This window comes from Penicillium oxalicum, chromosome VI, assembly GCF_001723175.1.
Source record: "Penicillium oxalicum strain HP7-1 chromosome VI, whole genome shotgun sequence".
Taxonomy (NCBI): domain Eukaryota; kingdom Fungi; phylum Ascomycota; class Eurotiomycetes; order Eurotiales; family Aspergillaceae; genus Penicillium; species Penicillium oxalicum.
The window spans coordinates 454,424-473,330 of NC_064655.1; the positions used below are offsets into that span (position 1 = coordinate 454,424).

Sequence of the window (18,907 nt, forward strand, 5' to 3'; positions counted from 1 at the left end):
ACTCTTCAAGTCTATAGGACGTAAGTCCCTCGACCTTTCCTCCGTCCTCCTCCTTTGGGTCTCTTCTCTTCCATCTGCCAATTCATACATTCCTTTGGTTTTTCTATTTGTTTTTCTCTCTTGTTTTTGTCTTCCAATCTCTCACCCGTGTACAATCTCTTCTGGAATCGCTGTCTGGTCACTGCTCGATCTTCGTTCCGCACAAGGCAAATCTGCAACGCCACGCCATACCGTTTCTCCCAGTTTGAAGGCGGCACAACAGAGCCTGGACACTATACCCGTTCACTCTTCAAGGTTGAACAGCCGTTTGCGATTTGCACACTTGACTATTTAATCGGTAATCACCCACCAGGACAGAGGTTCGTCAATTGCAGTGGATCTATACTTGGCCGACTACGCCTTCGAGCCTTGCGCGACTCTCTGGTCATCACATACAATCCACGAAGTGAACAGAGTGACCGCCATACTCATCGTATTGTTTCTGGGGGGGAGAGGAAATCTCTTTTTAAGCCAGTACTGAATTTTCCGGTGGCCTGTTCACTGTGGCGACCAACTTTGTTTCGCTCCGACATCGTCGCCCTTCACCTTATTGCAACGACACTGCTGGCCAGGAGAGTAATCTGAAAGTTCTTACCCTTTCTGTCGTGCCTTATTGCGAAGTCGGACCTCAATCTGCTCGCCTATTGCTCTTCTGACAACAATCGAATCACCGTTCAACCCCACAACGAAAGTAACAATCACCAGCAATACTGCTCCCACCCTTTCAGCCCGAAATCGACTACTGGTGCGGACCAAATAGACCGTCGCGTGTTTTTACCTCAGTTCGATCTGAACTCCGATTCAAAGCAGAGTACACCAGCGATCGCTGCCTCTGCTCATTCAACAAATCACCTCTGGGGTATATTCCCCTCGTCTTTATCTCGGCGCTTGCTCATGCGCATCGGTCTGGCGCATCAGGAATAGCTCACTACGGGGAGCGATGCCCGCAGCCATTGCGATAATGGACTCAATACACAATTCGCAAAATTCAATGGAGATGAGTTCCGCAGACAAGAAGAGAAACAAGTTGGGTTATCATCGCACATCTGTTGCGTGTGGTAAGTTCGCCCCAATCCGACCTGGCCGTTTCAAAGCGCTCGTCTGCTCTGCTCACTGGGGCCTTTTCTGATCGAGTGTCGTGTTTCACGGACTCTGCAATGATTGAGATCGCATTGAGGACAGCGAGACAGGGAGATTTGACATGGCATGATGGAGGAAGTTGGACTAATCACCTTTTTTTTTTCATTCCGCTCTAGTACACTGCCGACGTCGGAAGATTCGTTGCTTAGTGGCAGCGGATGATGCCCAAGGACGCTGCGAGAACTGTATTCGATTACGCAAGGAATGTCAATTCTTCCCCGTTGACCAACAACCCCCCGTGGAAAAGAAATCGCGACCCAGCTCAGGAATGGATGCGGGATCTGCCCCTTCTGCAACAACCCCAATGTCTCTCCCATCCTCGCCAAACAGCCTCAATCCGGAGTCGGGGGAGTCTTATTACCCATACAATCCGATGTCGATGAGTGTCTCGGCAGGTGAAATGGCAGCATTTAACCCAGGCGCATTTGCGCCGACTCAGATGTCGTCTTTGACACCCAGTAAGTAAACCGGGATCGGGGACTGACTCTTTGACACATGTCGTCAGAAAAAGACCTCTCGTGTTTTGTCTACATCAAGCTTTTTTTTCGCTCGACCATCAGACTAATCGTACTTTGTTCGTTTCTAGGTCAACATGGAGGATCAGAGGATTTTTCGGGAATGACTACGATGGAAGGCACGCCAAGTTGGGAAGACTTTACCACAATTTCTGATCCGCAAATGCTAGCGACGGCAATGGCCTCTGGCAAGGGACAGATGATGAACATGACTCCTCAGACCTGGGACTCTAGCGCGGTCCCAGTTGCAATGTCTCCCAATTCTCCAATTTCGTGTGCGTCACCAATGGCGGGACACATACAGCCCATGAATCCGGGACCTGCTGGGTACACTGTGCAGCCTGATGGGTCGGTTTGGACGTTACCACCACAGCCATCAAGAGCGATGAGCTACCCTCCACAGGAACCCGGCCCCTCGTTCTCTGCCCATTTTCAATCTCCCATGGCTCCCGACCTTAAACGCAGGATGACTACGCCTGCTCATCCGAACGCATCCCACGCCAATCCTGGACCAGGGTTTAATATGCAAATGCCACCGGGGGCCATAGCCTATTCGAATCAGGCGAGCGGGATGAACTTTGCACAATGGCAGCAGATGAATGCCATGTCCAGTAATATGGGTGCAGTTTCATACCCAATGTACACTGGCGATTTGGCCCAACAACAATACATCCCTCACCCGATGGGTCATCCTGGGCAGCCGAGAACGTCTGAGCCTTAATGCGGGCGCCTGTTTCCTTTTTCTTTTCTTCCGCTTTCCGCGGTTTCTTCTCATTACTTTTCCCTATCAGACCAAACTCGCCTAATCCGTGCTCATTGCATCGTTTCTGGTTCTTTTTACTTTGTTGATGCACCTCTTGTGAAGGAACGACTGTTCTTCACCTCTCTCTCGCATTGGGTCCGGCCTCTTATCACGTTTGAACACGAACAATTCCTAGACAGCTCGTCTCATTTTCTATTTCGCAATACCCCGTTGGTTGGACACATCTCTCAGGACGTTCTTTTTTTTTGTGCCTCTCTCCTTTTTTGACCTCTCATCACTTTTGTCTTTCTTGCTTCATCTGCACTCACTGCCTTAGGGCTTGAACTTTCACTGTATCCTCATCGACCACGGCCAGTCTATTTGAGGGTCATCAGCCGGCGCAAAAAGGATTTTGGGGGTGGCATTTTCTCTTGTCTTGAGGCTCTCTCACATAGCCCAAGCCGATTTTCATTTTACAGTCCTTTGTGATGTACTAGCAGGCTTTGATCCCGAGTGTTCCTGTTTCGAGTTGAGATCGAAGAATGCTGGTTTGGGCATTCTGGTGTCTCTGTATTTATCTTGCCTTGATTCAGGATGCATCACATCCGTTCTCATTTTCCTTTGATTGCAGACTTTATGTGGTCAGCACACTATAGATATATATTTTTTGCTTTATTATATTCCCCCACTCTGCCTACTGAATTGTCTCATACGTTCTTGACTTCTTGCTTCTTGGGAATCTTTCGTTTACAATCAACTTTTCTCTTTTAGACTTTTAGCTGTCGATACTTTGGCTTTTGTTTCCTCGCCTTCAAGCGCATCCCGATGTGTCCGGGGCTACCATTCCATCGCATGGCTCTTACACCGAATATGCTTGTGAGAAAAAGAGACCGCCAGTAGATTAGAGAGCTGCGGATTGGGCATCACCATCGACGTGGATTGTTAGGTCCACTTGAACAGCACATAGAAGAGTTTCTGTTAGTCGAGAGGAAGCTCATTTCGCGCCTGGACCGACAAAAAATATCTCAATGGTGGAGCCATACATCGATTGATTTTTGAGTGTTTCTCTATGGCTCAAGTCAGATGTGGTATGTTTCTGGTGCATGACAAATAATGGAAATTTCCATACACGTTGAACACAAATGATGAGCCCCTCCGAGATGAGAGCATCCATTTTCCCGAGCGAGTAGGTACGGCGCCTTGAGAAAATTGGTTCATCAACCCAGGTACGAAAGTAATACTGGCTTCATTTCAGATGGTGGTCATGGGGTCAACGAAAATGCTTCTTTCCTTAAATTCATTAAGACTGGCCTCAGTCGATTCATGTCGACGGATAAGCGGATCGCACGTTACTGTGTGTTGAGAGCCTCCAGCAGGAGAGGCCGAATTGGAAGGGATCAAACAAGCGGTATAAAAAGGCAATGGATGGGGAGGGTCGAGACAGGGGGTCGACCGGTTTCTTAAAGGCGAATCTGGCCACTGATCCTTCGATATAAGCAAGGCGATGGGAAAATCCTGCAGCGCGTTTCTGTCGGTGCGCTTATCAATGCACGTCCCAAGGGGGAGTGGGATTTTTTACATGCAGGATAGGCTTTAGGTGCTAATTGATGATAGTCGTCCGACGTATGAAAGCCTTTTAATATGTATAGGCTTAGGTTCTCTTCGCAAACTTTTCGACTGCCCACATCTCGTAAACGCAATTTGAATCTAGACGGCAGATGGTGCATCACTGTGAGTCGTTTGCAGGGCTTCAGACCCTACCTGCTTTTTCTGACTTGTGCTCATCTCCCGTTATGACTCACGTGCAATCCAAGTCTTTTCTCATGTCAAATTTCACTTTGAATCTCACGTCCTGCTTTTCTCTTCACACAACAACGCAGTGTCACCACATTTCCCAAGCCTTATCTACAGATAATGGCGAGGCATTTAAGGTTTCAAATAATTCTCGCTGATCTTTGGCGAGACTTTTATGGTCTTGGAAGATGGGGGATGATTTTCAGTCAAGGATAAGCAGTGAGACCGCAGATTCATCTTCTTCTTGCAATCCGTATCCTGTCACGATCATCGAATCAGAAATCTCCTCAAGAAGCAATCGTTATCTTCTTGTTCCGCGGAGAACTCTCGTAGGTCAATGCACATCCGGCTGGAGTGGGAGATCTCGAGATCATCTCAAATTGGGGGCGAGTTTCATCATACATTGATGCAAGGGTGAGCAGTGGCGCCACAGAAGAGGTGTCACTGGGTCGAGGGCCTCTTGTACCAGATGATCTTGCCGTAATCTATCATTATCGAAAAGATTGCAAGAGCCAGAGAAGACTTCGTGGGGCCCCTTGGTGCGATGATATTGAAACAAGCTATCTGTTGCTGATAAGCCTCAAGTTCATAAATGGATCGTGATTGATGCGAAAAAGGGGCAATCTCCCCGCGCCAAGATGATCGCCCACGATTTCAAGCTCAAAAACCGGGGAAGGGAGATTGTGCGCAAGGAAGAATGGCACCGGAATGATCTACCTTGTGTATGTGCAACGATCATCGGGGTTCCGACGCAGTTCGAAAGTCTTTATCAGGACACGGAAGGCTCTTACCAGTCTGACTGGTCCTCCCAAAGCGCAGCGATATGCACACTTATCATGTTCCAATCAGCCTATCTGGCCCCTTCAAGGCTGCCATTGTGCGCAACAAGCCTCAACTACTCGGGCAGGATAGGCTTGTGATGACGCCTTTATCAGGATGATGAGTTACCTCGCTATCATCTTGTCTGATAACAGCCTGTCACGGAAGAGTCTTAGGGCCTGTCGAATGAGAATGACAGCCCTGCCGGAGGAAGAGGTGCAGGAGGCTTATCTGTACTCGAATAAGAGTGTACTCTGTACATTCCGGATGCACACACTCAGGGTCACCCTCACCCAGTCTCTCACGTTCATGCCCTCATTCTTGAATTGTATAAGTACCGTTGAAGACGACCACTACAAGCCCTATCACAGACTCACAAGATCTTGCGCCTTCACCTGGCCTTGCAGAATGGTCTCTCTTTGTGTATGCATTGAGAACTCCGAGCGGCTTTTCATCAAGCCTGTTCGAGCACATCGTAGATCGGACCTGTGGATGTCCACATCACCTATTTTTGTTGACGGCAGGACTTTGAGACCAACATCAAACTTCCAAGTTGAGAGAGGGCGAAGCTCCAAGTATGAGTAGCATACGGTGATCTCTCAAACAGTTCTTCCTTTCCATCCCAGACACAGTCTTGCGCTTCTCTTTTATGATGGCTCGAGTACACCAACTGCACATGTCGGAGCCTCTGCGTGTCGGCATTTTCCCAGGACCAGCTCTTTTTCCAATGCCATCGACTGATCACGCCGCTTCGCTGCTTTTACGCAGTCTTCGCCTTCCCTGTTCATTTATTGAATTGCCATGAGATTGCCTTCGCGGCTTCGCTTGGGATCTTCCGGGTCCTTTGGTCTTCAGGTGGTTTTTTTTCTGTCGTAACCGCAGATGCCGCTAAAATATTCCCCCATTCATTGGCCATCTCTGGTATGCGTCCACCTTCGCCTCCCAGCTCTTCGACCTGTCCGATCCCTCCACCTCCTCCACTTTTGCCTCCCCGACTCTCTTCGGCTTCTCCTCCTGTGTCGCCCCGAATTGAGGATGGCCCACTGTTCTGGGTCTTCCAGATAACCCCCCCCCCAGCTGATCTCCAGACAGGGAGTGACCATCATTCGCCTCCTGTGCCTGTGCTCACTGGCCTCGGTTATCCTCTATACGATACATACATACGCTCCTGTTGGAGCGCCACGGCCCACTTGGGAGCTTGTGTGAGGCGATGCAGACCCATGTGCTCCGTCTTGGCCATTACCTGCCAGTGGCTGATCGCATGGTACTTCCTCCTCTTGTTTGGCTGACGGATGAGCAGCTTACGACTCTATTCCCAAGCCGTTGCCACCGCGATGCCGAGGCACCATGACCATTCTGGACAGGCATCAGACAGCACTGTCTCACCATTCAGTCAACAGATCATCACCCTATATGGGTCATGGGGGAGGGGGCTTTCAATTGTCGGTTCAATCTCCGTTCTTGATCGAGTGAGGTACACTCAGTGGGCCGACCAACAGACGTTCTATCAAGGACCCATATCACGTGGTTAAACGGATACTCTTTTCATCCGGGCTCGTTGACTCTCTCGGGGGAAATCCGACCTGTGCAGACACATGGGATACGAGACACACGAGACATGGCATGTACAGAACTCAAGAACGGGAGCTTGGACCATTTTTGCGTTGTGGAAGAGTGGCCCATTTGCCTGCCGGGCGCAGTCTCCTTGAAGCAAGACACCATGCGACCACGGATCATGAAGCGAAAGATTAGATCCGATGCAGGACGCAAACTCCGTTGGATATGCCGGCGCCATGGGACTCCACCATTCCACCTTGGATTGCTCATCCTATCAGAGTGTCCTCTTCGTTTTGCGCCTGGGTCGATTGTTTTCCACAATTAGAGTGATTGTCGTTCACCTCCCCTCCCCAGAGGAGGACGAGGCGGTCGGCGAATGACGGTCCCCGCTCATGCGGTATTCCAGTCACGAAACATCCGGCCACTCACTAAGCGACAGATGATGACGAGGCTCATAGATGCTGTCTCGAAGCGAAGCCTGTTACTGCAATGTCTCTCGATGCAGCATGGCGCTTCCGTCGACAGAGATGACCACCAGGAAAGGCAGACGATTCCTATCACAGGCAATTGACAATGGCTAATGACAACCCAAGGCTTATCGCGTGGCTTATCTCCAGATATCTTCAGCCGGGACCTATCGGAAGGCGTTGTGAATCTCTCGCGCCCGCACATCTCCAGGTGGTACTTTTTTTCCCCCCTTTGATTATCTTTTTTTTTCCCACGTTCTATTTCTTTGGAGGAAACGAGGAGGAGAATCCACCCGCGCTCTCCATTCCTCGGTGGAGCTTCCCTCGTGGGGCCAAAAGATTACCTTTCCAGGCTTCCACAGATTCAGATTCGGGGCACTCAATCTCTCGAGGCGGTGATTTGACGCCGTTCAATCATACTCACATGCACGGCAGTGCATTTTGGACTCGAAATTTCTCCGTTCGCGGACAGAAATGATGACCTGGTGTACTTTGGCCCTTCTGACCCCCGTCAGCGATGCGTTGAACGATCATTGCTTGCCGAGATCAAGAACCCAGCCAATTACACGTCAAGCGCGGTTCGATTCGATACTCCCGAGATCCCTATCTGACCGTCAGGTTCTCGCTCTCTCGAAGGGAGACGAGAGGGGAGGGGGGAGGTTGACAGGATTGTCGATGTGGAACCCTCCAGTCACGGAGCCTCGGCCATTCTGGGAGCTACAACACTTGAACATGCGGCATCACTGCATGTTCATTCATACAGACTACAGAACTGTACTTTGAGATACTGTCCGGATGGATCTACTGGTCCGGTCGGACCCCCACTCTGTTTGAGAATGGAGATGAGTTCCCCTTTTGGGTTTTTAGTCCACCCTCTCCATCTCCGACCGTCATCATCGGCTTTGCTCATCATTGAGAAATACGGGCTTGACAAACCATCTCGTCGGAAGATATTTGGCCATTACGTGCGACGTGGATCTTTGCTAACCTTTCAGGAGGGAAAGTACGGAGGATCGTCCTCAGGAACGGTGCTGACTGAGCCAAGCAGCACCCGCGGTGCGTGAGAGTCTGGTCCACTGGTGGCGAATGCTTCAGGAATTCTCCGCGTCCTCTTGATGAGGTTGCGCGGCGACCGCTTTTGAGTGGCAGGCGGGGCGTAACGAGGAGATGAGATGAAGGAGGGGGAGAAGGAATGAATGGGTGGCTTGCATCAATGCATTTACCTTTTAGCCGTGGACTGAGAAAAGATCCGCTGTCATCCCCGCCAGGCCGTTAGACTGCAGTCTCAGATTGAACGACGAGCAAATGGAATCGGACTGACGGGTGTCCTGAGGGGGAGGGGATGGCGGGGAGAGGAAGGGGATCCATCTTGACCAGATTCCATCACCACTCAGCGCGCACGCTTTTCTCGACTCGCTGAACAAGAAGGGCAATGATGCCGGATGATAGTTTGAGTCTGGCGCAACTCATCCGTAGATGTGGCAGACTGCAGACCGAAATTGCAGCACGGAGCCGCTGGCCGGTGGCTACTGGTGTGTGAAATGACAATACCCCAAGACGGGACACCCGTCTGCAATACCATACCATACCGGTGCCTCGGGTAAGATAGGAATGTACCACGCTCGGTGAGTGCTGGACACTTCAGGATGGAAAAGGCTACGACAAAGTACGAGTCATCACTTTGTCCATCCCCACTGCCCACGGTAGGTAGAACTCAAAGAAACCATTCGCTCTTCATGTCCAACAAGCTGGTGGCATCGTTCGCTCGGTCCCCCCGATGAGACAGGGCTGTCTTGCTGCTTGTCTTGTTTTTGCATCTGAATACTGCGCTGGACCTGCACGGGTCTCTGCCCGCTCTGCAGTCTGCACTCCACTCGTCCATCGTTCTAGGCTCGTCCTTTTCGATGCCCGCGGTGATTCTGGTGGTTTTCCTATCGTCTCTGGTAGTTTGCATGTTGACCTTATGCAGACGATTGAATCGTGGCGTAGCGACTCGGTTGATGTGAGAATCTCTCGGCAAGTGGGTGAATCCTCGCAGTGAAGATTGACAGTCCAAACAGGATCCCGTACAGTTGGACATGCAAAGCCGAAACAAGCTGTAACCGACAAGTTTACGTGAAGCTCAAATATGACAGGTTCCGTCAATGTACACATTTGTAGAATTACTGCAGTAGATGTTACTTGATGCATATATACAGTCTACACCTGCGTACATAATCCTGTCTTCTCGCATCCAGCTGATCCCAAAGTAAGTGGCAGGTCCGCCTATGAGTGATAGGTAGGTCACGCGCAATCAGCCACTTCAAGAGAAACCTAAGCAGGATCTTTCTGGAGACTACCAATGTCCAACTCTGTCGTACAGATCCTCCTTCCGTCTACTGGGGGGGGGCAGAATTTCTAGAAACTCGGCCATCGTTCCTGAGGTGGCCCACCCTAGTGGTACAGAAAACACTAAACAGTAAACAATCCCTTGGTGCTAACTTGTTACAAGGCGCGACCGAAAAAGCTCCGTGAACCGGGTCGGCTTATCGTAGGTGGTCCCCATCTGCTCTTCGGGCGCCATCCTATCTGTGGCATTCTCGGCCCTGCCACCAGCTCGTCGTGCCGTGACTGGGACTATCCACCGAGGAGGCTCCGAGAGTGTCTCCATGAAGCGGATTAACTTCTCTATTTTGGGTTTGGCTTTTGGCTTTTTGTTTTATTTGTTTTTTTTTTTTTTTTTTTTTTTGGAAAGATGCTGGGAATGGAGTTACTATTTGAGGGTCCCAGACCCTCGACACTCTCGGTGGTCATGTTGATTTGACTCCTTAATAGCGTGCCAATACCAGTACTGTGTAAACTGTATATGGTTTAATCTGGTAGACTAGAGACTAGAGACTCTTAAGTGCTTTTGACAAGGAAAGTAAAAGCAATGCTTTCATAGTTGTACATGGACTTTAGTTCAGAGCTCAACTACCTCCAAAGAATGCGGGTGTTTCTCAAGTCACGGTAAGCTGCACTATATATGCCGACCGTAATCGGATAGTCTTTTTTTTTGTCATGATCACGACCTAGAGAGACACCGCATTGTCGCCATCCACGAGATGTTCTCCAGCATACATGCTCAGACCCATATCTCCAATTCTCACACATGGCAGTTCTTCGGCATATCCGTCCACGTTCCGCAGCTCTTAGCTCCCTTCTCCCTTCTCGCCCCCAGTTCAGCTTGCTGGGTCCGCGCCACGCTAAGAATGACAAGCGTGTGCATGCCAGCATGGTCAATTTCGTATTTGCGCAGCTAGTCTCGAATCCACTGCTAAATTGCCAAATGCCAAATGCCAAATGCCAAATGCCAAACGCCAAACGCCAAACGCCAAACGCTTTCCCCCTCGCCTTGTCTCCTTTTCCAACTCACGGTCTCGGTCGCGGGACTGATTTCGGACTCGGGCCGAGGGGCAGCCATGAAGTGGCAGAAGTGGACGACGCACGACCCACGGTCCCTGTGAGAAACGAGGGTCAAGGCGACTCGTGGCGGGCGAGTCCGTGAGCTGGGTGGCTCGTGCGGCCCAGATGCCTGCATGGCCATGCATTGTATGCTTAGCTTCCCAGTGCGCACGGCACATCCGCCGACTCCACCCGCATTCTTCAAGACGTCCGGATATCGGGGAGGAGAAAAAAAAAGAAAAGGCGCGTGAGAGACAGAGAAGGCGTGACAGGAGCACAGAGATGGGGCCCCGATGAGCGGCTTGAAGCCAAATGGCCCCGTGGAAACCCATTAATGAACCGTAGAGCGTCATCTGGTCGCAGGTACATGCGCTGATGGCCAACATACTCTACCAGTAGTCCACCCAATCTCTAATTATTCTTCCAGTCGTCAAGAGCGCCGATTCGTGGAAAATCCCCTTCAATAGGTACTGCCGAACGAATGGTCCGGCATCATTCGGGGGGGAGGGGGAGGTGTGGTTCGCGTCGTGTATCCTTTCACACGAGGAATCTAAATTCGGATAAATTCATGGCTAGAACACATCGATCATCAGAAAGAGTCATTGACAGGGTCTCGCGGTGACAAGGCGGTCTCATGGGATCAACTTCGGGCCACAGCTGGGATATCGGGTTCTGAGATGGGTCCGACGGTCATCGGATTCCTTGCCCGTCCAGGTGAGTGGGTGAGAACGTCCAAACTGTTCCTATGGATATGGTCTTCTAGTCGTCTACTGCCATTGTTCCTTGCACGGGTTCAGCGATCCCACCTGCATGTGCCCGGCTGTCTTTCTACAGAGGCGCAAGCCAGGCCTTATTTAGACCGTTCTTGGCCCTATTCCTCATGCCTTGATATTTGACACCATCTGCCAGGTATGACATCAAGTAGCCATCGCCACAGATGGATCTAGGTATTGGATGACTGAATCTTGGAGACTCTTTGTGGAGCTTTGTTCAATAGCATGAAATGCGCTGCCACTACGGAAGGTGCATTACTGATTGAAGGCGAGAAGAATGAGATCACACCAACAGTGGTGAATTTAGCTCATTCCAGCCCCCAGAGGGAGCCGGAATCTCCTTTTCGGCAGTATCCGGACCCTTCATGGACCACACACTCTGTCTAAGGTATGCTGGATTGCGAAAGAACATGAATGTTGAAAATTCTACCGGTGATACTTGATGGTCTATAAATTTTATTGCTCGACGATGTGGTCTACAATGGGTCCCAATGTATGTGGATGTGGAACCGGGTTGGAAGGGGTACGAGAGAACTTATGGCAGAAACATCAAACGCCCCGTGTCCGATTCGTCGTACACTAGGTGTCGTTGTCAACTTATGTTGCATCAATATCGCTGCTTGCCTTTCAGCAAGTCCCCCGGGCCCTCTTCCCAAGTGCCGCCCATGAAGACGTCCTGGCAGTTGGCGTACGGATATCACTTATTTCACTCTTTCAAGACTGGATATCTGGGCTTTCTCAATATTGCATAGGCTGCATGTTTGTAGCCACCGCACTATCGCCTTTCCGTAAAATGGACGGAGTCTATCCAATGGCCCAAAGTCCTGTAATTACTCGTGGGGTCTTGACTCGTTAGTGCTACGCAGCCAACTACTAGCCGTAGTAGTACATCTGTAGACTTCGCTGTCTCAGTGACGAAGTGGTTGTCCTGCACCGCAGCGCGCGTGGGGTGGAACCCGTGGACGGTAAATTATCGGGTCCAACCTAAGCTGGAACGTGGTGAATGTTTAATGTATGACTCTGTCTGTACTGTAAATAACGGGCCCGTTCAGCGAACGGGTAATACCCATTACCCCCCGGTTCGATCTGCCACCCGGTCATCGGTCGTCAGTCCTCCTGCGCGCAGCTTCACTCGACCATCGCTAGATACCCAGATGGTCCCGATGAACACCTTCGCTTGTCGCTGACTCGTTGCTCGTGTCATCATTTTCTTATTTGTTTGTCCCAAAGGATCTACTTGCACCACTGGCCGCTCCACCTGCTTTTTCACTCTCTGTCTCCCTACAAGTGTGGCCGATACATCACTAGAGGCGAGACCGGTGCCTCTTCTTCCACCTTGACTTTTTTTTTTTGGTGGTGAACTGACCCGTGATTCCGCCCTCCTGTTCATCGTCGATTTCCACCTCGACCTCTCTGCCAGTTCCAATTCCTCTGTATCTGCATCTGCATCTCTCTACTATCTTCTTGATTGTGATCACACCCCGGGGCATGAGCGTCTGGACGGTCTAGCCCCGCCCGCTCTACTCTCCAGGAACGTCAAGACAGAAGGGGAAAAAAGAGACAAGGGCATCCAGTACCAATCCGGCCATCCAAAAGGTGGCAGCCGACTGGTTGAGGTCGTGATACTTCCCTGGCCTTTTTTTTTCTTTTCTTTTTTTCCCCCCCATCTCTCTCCCACCTCCCCCCCCCCTCCCCTTCTCAGATCTGAGCTCCGCTGCCCGGTCAATATCCTCCGATCCTATACCTTTTGTCTCCCATCGTGAGTAAATTCCGGGATTGCGCTTCCATGCAACTGCCCCTCTCCCCCTCGTTCGCACGGTGACAAGCGGTACTGACGTCGGTGCTGACCCCGGTCGCTGGCTGCTGCCGTCCTATCCTATTATCGTCTCGCTCGGTTGCCTTCGTTCTCTCTGGCCCTCATTTACTCTCCCCCCCCGGACGAGGCCCTCGTTTACGGCGGGTACGGGGGATATTTCCTAATCAACCAATCCTGGCTCTATCCGGACCATCCCTCGTCACTGTCTTCGGATCTATAATCGTCTCTGCTCCTTGAGAACCTCCCCCTCCTCTTGAAACCCTTCCTCTCTCTCTCTCCCCCCCCCCTCCCCCCTCCCCTCTCTCGCTCCTTCTATTCCACTCCTGCTCTGAAGAGACCATGGAGGGTTTGAACCATGGAGGGCGTGGGTATGGGCACGGGCCCGTGCCTGGTTTCGAGCACGGCAATCCAAATGGGGGAGCCCGACCGTCGCAATCGCCCGCGCTGGCCTTTTCCGGAATCGATATCGACTCGCACATGATGTCCGATGATTTGTCTTTTGGCTCCCCCTTCAGCCCGGCCGACTCGACCGCCAACTCCAAGACTCACGACGGCATGCTCTCGGATGCCATCTTCCCCGAGTGGAAGACCGGTGCCCCACGAGGGAACGACAATCCGGATGAGCTGCAGAAGAGCGATCCCTTGGCCGCTCAGATCTGGAAGCTATACACGCGGACGAAATCCCAGCTCCCGAACCAAGAACGTATGGAGAACTTGACATGGCGCATGATGGCCATGAGTTTGAGACGCAAGGAACGGGAACAAGCCCGGTATGTTCTTGTCGCACGCAGAAGATATCTCAGTCCTCTCGGGCTTGAGAGAACCCCGTTTCCACCTATCTTCTGATTCGTTGCTCTTACGGTCCCATTCTCCAACGCGGCTATCTGGCTGACCAGCATTCATCGGCAGGGCATCACAACTCCAAAAAGACAGCACAAGTCCCAACGCTAGCGGACTTTCGCAATTGCATCTGTCCGAGCAGGTATCCACTTCCTCATCGGACCCTCACGCCGACATGAACATGGACGCAACCTCCGACGCCATGAATATCGATGATTTCATTATTCCCTTCGATTCCCCTTCCGACTACAGCTCTCACCACCCCGCGGCCGACCGGCACTTCAATGCAACCCCCACCGCCTCGATTCCCATCAAGACTCGCAAAGACCACCCGGTCCACGACACGACAGTAGCCGCCTCGTTCCCTCACCCACCGCCGGATCAGCGCAACAACAGCGAGTTTGGGTACGTTCCTCGAAGAGTGCGTAAGACCAGTATCGATGAGCGACAGTTCTTCTCCGGGTTGGGCGCTCCGACCAGGAAACGTCCCGCCGACGCCTCGCCCCAGGTGCCTCCGGTATCCAACACTGCGCTGGCGCACCACTCAAACCTGTCTACCACCCTACCCGACTACTCATTGGATCATCCACCGCCCGCCTTTGCAATGCCCGGGAATGGGACTGTCGGGGGCCGCCGTCCGCAGCACCATCACACTTCCAGCGTTCCCTTCAATCTGGACACTCTGGGCGTGGGTGATGATCACGGTATTCACTCGGCGGGGCCGTACCAGCAGCACTTCACATTCTCCCCTTCCGAGTCTCCCATGACCTCGGGCCATCCATTCTCCAACATGTATGCACAAACGCCATTAGCCTCCTCTCTGAACTCCAACGAGTTCTTCTCCCCGCCTCCTTCGGGTTATCAGTCCACCGTGTCGACTCCACAGCCAATCTACGAGGGCGAACAATCGTTGTTCTTTAATGACGTGCCCTCGACGGATTCGCACGCCCAGCGCCGCATTCCAAACTATCTGCAGCAGCGAACTTCAAACCTATCGGCGTCTCTGCAACCGCGTCACATGTTCAACTCGAACACTGCGACCTCCACCAGTGACTTTTCAGCTCCAAGCTCCGTCCCGATTGCGCCCACCCCGATGCACTCGTCCGGATTCTCCGTCCCGCAGCCTCAGCACGTGAACCCACACCAGGTGCTTGGAGCAAGCGACTTCTCATCGACCGCTCCGACCAACAGTATGTTTACGTTCGGGGGAGATTCCGACAATGAAGATGACGATGGCCCATCGTACGGGCGGGGAGGAATTGCCATGCCCAACGACTACTCTCCCATGGACGAGGGCGATCTCAATTCGGGTCTGAACTGGGACAGCGGATTTTCCGGCTCAGTGCAATCCTTGCCCGGCTTCAGTGGGCTGCATCGCAAGCAAGTCACTATTGGATCAATTGACGTGATGGAAAGCCCCTCTGATTGGCAGCATGGCAGCAGCCTGATGGGCCGCGGTCACGGTTCCGCTGCGTCCGTGAGCGACGTTCGAAATCGCGACATGGATCCTCGGCGCCAGAAGATTGCCAGAACGGTCTCCACCCCTAACGCGCAGGCTCTGTTACGACAGAGCATGAACGGAATGACCAGTAATCCGCCAACCAACCATCCTTCCCCCAGCACGCCTCCAGAGTCTGGTCTGAGCAGTGCAGTGCCGTCACGTCCAGGTAGTCCCGGGGGCTCTAGAAATGGAGATCCCAACGCGGGGCCAACGACCTGCACCAACTGTTTTACCCAGACGACTCCCTTGTGGCGCCGTAATCCCGAAGGCCAGCCGCTGTGCAATGCCTGCGGTCTCTTCTTGAAGCTTCACGGTGTGGTCCGTCCCTTGTCGCTCAAGACCGACGTGATCAAGAAGCGCAACCGCAGCAGCGCCAATTCTCTGGCGGTGGGCACCTCCCGTGGCTCGAAGAAATCCTCTCGAAAAAACTCCATCCAGCAGGCGCCATCCAACTTGATTGCTTCTCGTACCCCCAACGGCAACTCCTCGGAGTCTCCTCCCGCCATTGGTGGCTCCAACACAATGGGCAAACCTGGCGTGGTCCCCATTGCTGCCGCTCCACCCAAGGCGGGCCCTCCCGCGGGTGTTGCGTCAGCCCGTGCTGGAGTGCAAGTGGCTCCGAGACGGCAGCGCCGTTTGGAGAAGGCCCCAGCCGGTTCTGATCCGGACGGTGAAGACAGTCCCCGAGCCAACACTTCCGCGGGTCGGTCGAAAGTAGTGCCTTTGGCACCTGCTATGCCTCCGGCGGCTGCCAACCCGGCTAATCACAGTATTGCCGGTGGCCAGGGCGCCAGTCAGGAGTGGGAGTGGCTCACTATGAGTCTATAGACCCTGAGAGGCCCCCGGTACCCGTTGAAGCGGAGGGACATCTTGATTTACAATCTACGATGAGGGACTTGACCACGTTCGGGCCTGCTGTGGAAGCTCGGTGCCGCGCAATTGCTGGTCTGTTTTCTATGCAGGCTCTGAGCTACTATATCTTCCTCACTTCTATCCGACTAATCGCCTTCTTCTCTCGCCACGGGTCCGCTGACTCACAACCGGTCCGATGCGGCTTTTGCTTCACCCTCTTTCCCTTCCCCCCCACCCCCCCCCCCCCCCCCCCCCCCCCCCCCCCCCCCTCCCACGCTGTCTCTTTGTCCCTATCCGTTATGTGTGCTTGATGATCTTTGTGATTTGATTGATACAATCGCGTCTGCCCGGTGTCCATCCTCCACTCTCCTGTTTCTTTTTGCCTCGTGTTTCCCATGTCTCGGTTGGACCCGGGCAGAAGTGCGCATCTCATGTCTTTGATTCCATTTTTATTTTGCCCCGTTTTCTTCTTTACTTATTTTGACTTACTCGCCCTCAATTGCTGCCATGCGGTTCTGTCACGCGCTGCTGAGCGGCTGACTCTGAGAGGCTTTGACGGGATTTGACGCGCTTATTTAGACTTGAATTTGACTATGAATTTTACGAGTAGAACTATGGATCGAGTACGCTGGTTTCGGTATTTTCTTTTTCCTTGTATATGTGTATGAAAATGGATCACTCGGATTGTAGCCGTCCAAGTTCATCCAGCACTGGCACCTATATACGGGACGAGACACACTCAAAGACTTGTCACTTCCAGTTGCCAAGGAGTTTTGACTGATATGCTAGATTTGGGCAGGTATAGATGGACCCGATCTGCCACGACGAGGTACTTGAGCGCCTTCCAATTAAAGAATAGGGGGTCTGAACACCATTCAATATTCGCATACACGAAGATTTCGACCATCGAAGCTTCCACCCACTAGGTAATGAGCGGACGAAGCGAGCGAAACAGCGTGTTGTGCATTTCATTGAATCCATCATAATATCGATTCTTGGAATCTTGTCCCAGCTTAGTGGGTACGGTGTACCGTTGTGCCAGCGGTCTTGATTCATCGACGGGATTTAACCTTAAAACACACCATCTCCACCTCATCTCCACTCTTCAGCCCAGAATCCACATTGATGGTTCCGGCATCGAGACCACCTTTTCTTGATCAGATGCGTGCAGCGCATGTTTATACCGAGTTGTGTAAGCTCGCCGGTGCCGTCTCGGGCTATTGACCTATGTAGCTGCATGATCAAATTCAGATCTGTCATTATCGCTGGCTGTGATTATCCTTATACCTTGATAAACTCAAGATTTCCAATTTTCTTTTCTGGTACCATGGCTATGTGGGATTCATTGATAGATTCAATTGCGTAGATAGAATGTATTTGAAACGTCATGCTGTGCCAGGGTGGTGGCAATGGTTGTTTTTTGCGATAATCCGTCCCATGTCATCTTGATGTCTTGGCTGACTGTGCTATTGCCCGAAGACTTTTAATATTCCACTCTCGTCGCAGCATCTGCGTATCCAAAGGGATCTTTGAGCGATACACAAGTTCAGTCAATTCATCTGAAGAGCTCTGTCTGTTTTCTTTTCGTTGCCTCAATTATCATCATGTCTGGTCCTGCCGCAGTATGTTGAGCCCATTGTCGAGCCTTGATCAAGGTCAACAGCCTACCATCTAGTGGACTAAGATGAATGCTACTGACTCCCGACTCAAACACAGTACGATGATGCCATTACCGATGGTATGTTCTTTACCAAAACTTGAGCCTCCAATGGCAGACTACTCTAAATGGTCGCTGGGAACCTGTCCCCGTCTGACCAACTGACAAATGGCTTTCTTATTCTAGAGAGTTTCGAGTCAACCGTCGCAGACGTAAGTAAGCCGGATCCCTACACACGCCAGGCAAGAGAATCAGCCAGCAATGCCCGTCAACGACTCGCGGACTTTTTCCAGCCAGGTAGGTCATGTCGAGTGATGTCCAGTTTCTCGATTCGTTTTTTAGCACACTTTCCCTCATCGCTCCGGGGGGCGCTCAACAGACGTGCTTGTCTCTACTGATACATATGTCCATGTCAGGAGACACCAAAACAACGACTCGTCGACTGTCTGATACCTCTACCAGTGAGCACGATCAATTCAAAAGACCTGGTCGAAGAGCTACCAAGGAAGAAAAGTCGATGCTGGATTCGGCACACGAAACAGTGGCCAAGGCTTTGGGGGAAGGCTCGCGAGGTAAGATGATAGCAGCTTCAAACGTTTACTCCAGCGAACTAATGGGTCATCTCGGAGCGGTTCAGGAAGTAGCTGATTAAGTGTTCTTCCGGTTCAAATAGAACCAGGTTCCATCGGTCTGCTCGGCAACTGGGGGGTGGCATGCACTTGAAGGGAAGGGGGGGCGGGGGAAGAGAGAGAGAGAGAGAGAGAGAGAGAGAGGGCGACTCACTACGAGGCATCTGCCAAAGAGAAAATCTCTGTAGTTTCGGTAACCTAAAGAAGAGGACTTTTGAGAGCTTTCGGTTATTTCAAAAGTACAAAAAATCAAGTTTCGAATGATTTTTCTCTACTGGGTATTAACCATGTGGCATCAATCTGGTCAAGTACGGTCCAGAGCCTGAGAATGGGTGGATGTATC

The 18,907-nt window shown here is 51.8% G+C and overlaps 4 protein-coding genes across 4 annotated transcripts; all 4 read left to right on the plus strand.

The window, feature by feature from the left end:
• Window positions 1-1,483: 1,483 nt before the first annotated feature.
• POX_f07469 (uncharacterized protein) lies at window positions 1,484-2,415 on the plus strand (the record flags this gene model as incomplete). The annotated part of the gene is made up of 2 exons (XM_050116268.1): window positions 1,484-1,637; window positions 1,766-2,415. The coding sequence occupies 2 exons, from the start codon at window positions 1,484-1,486 to the stop codon at window positions 2,413-2,415; spliced, it is 804 nt and encodes a 267-aa protein (XP_049966407.1).
• A 2,453-nt stretch (window positions 2,416-4,868) lies between these two features.
• On the plus strand, window positions 4,869-5,170 carry POX_f07470 (uncharacterized protein; the record flags this gene model as incomplete). Its single annotated transcript, XM_050116269.1, has 2 exons — window positions 4,869-4,952; window positions 5,045-5,170. 2 exons carry the CDS (start codon window positions 4,869-4,871, stop codon window positions 5,168-5,170), a joined length of 210 nt encoding a protein of 69 aa, XP_049966408.1.
• An 8,254-nt stretch (window positions 5,171-13,424) lies between these two features.
• POX_f07472 (Nitrogen regulatory protein nrfA) lies at window positions 13,425-16,254 on the plus strand (the record flags this gene model as incomplete). The annotated part of the gene is made up of 2 exons (XM_050116270.1): window positions 13,425-13,855; window positions 13,995-16,254. 2 exons carry the CDS (start codon window positions 13,425-13,427, stop codon window positions 16,252-16,254), a joined length of 2,691 nt encoding a protein of 896 aa, XP_049966409.1.
• Window positions 16,255-17,882: 1,628 nt separating this feature from the next.
• On the plus strand, window positions 17,883-18,587 carry POX_f07473 (uncharacterized protein; the record flags this gene model as incomplete). The annotated part of the gene is made up of 4 exons (XM_050116271.1): window positions 17,883-17,900; window positions 17,995-18,016; window positions 18,122-18,232; window positions 18,352-18,587. The coding sequence occupies 4 exons, from the start codon at window positions 17,883-17,885 to the stop codon at window positions 18,585-18,587; spliced, it is 387 nt and encodes a 128-aa protein (XP_049966410.1).
• Between the last annotated feature and the right edge of the window lie 320 nt (window positions 18,588-18,907).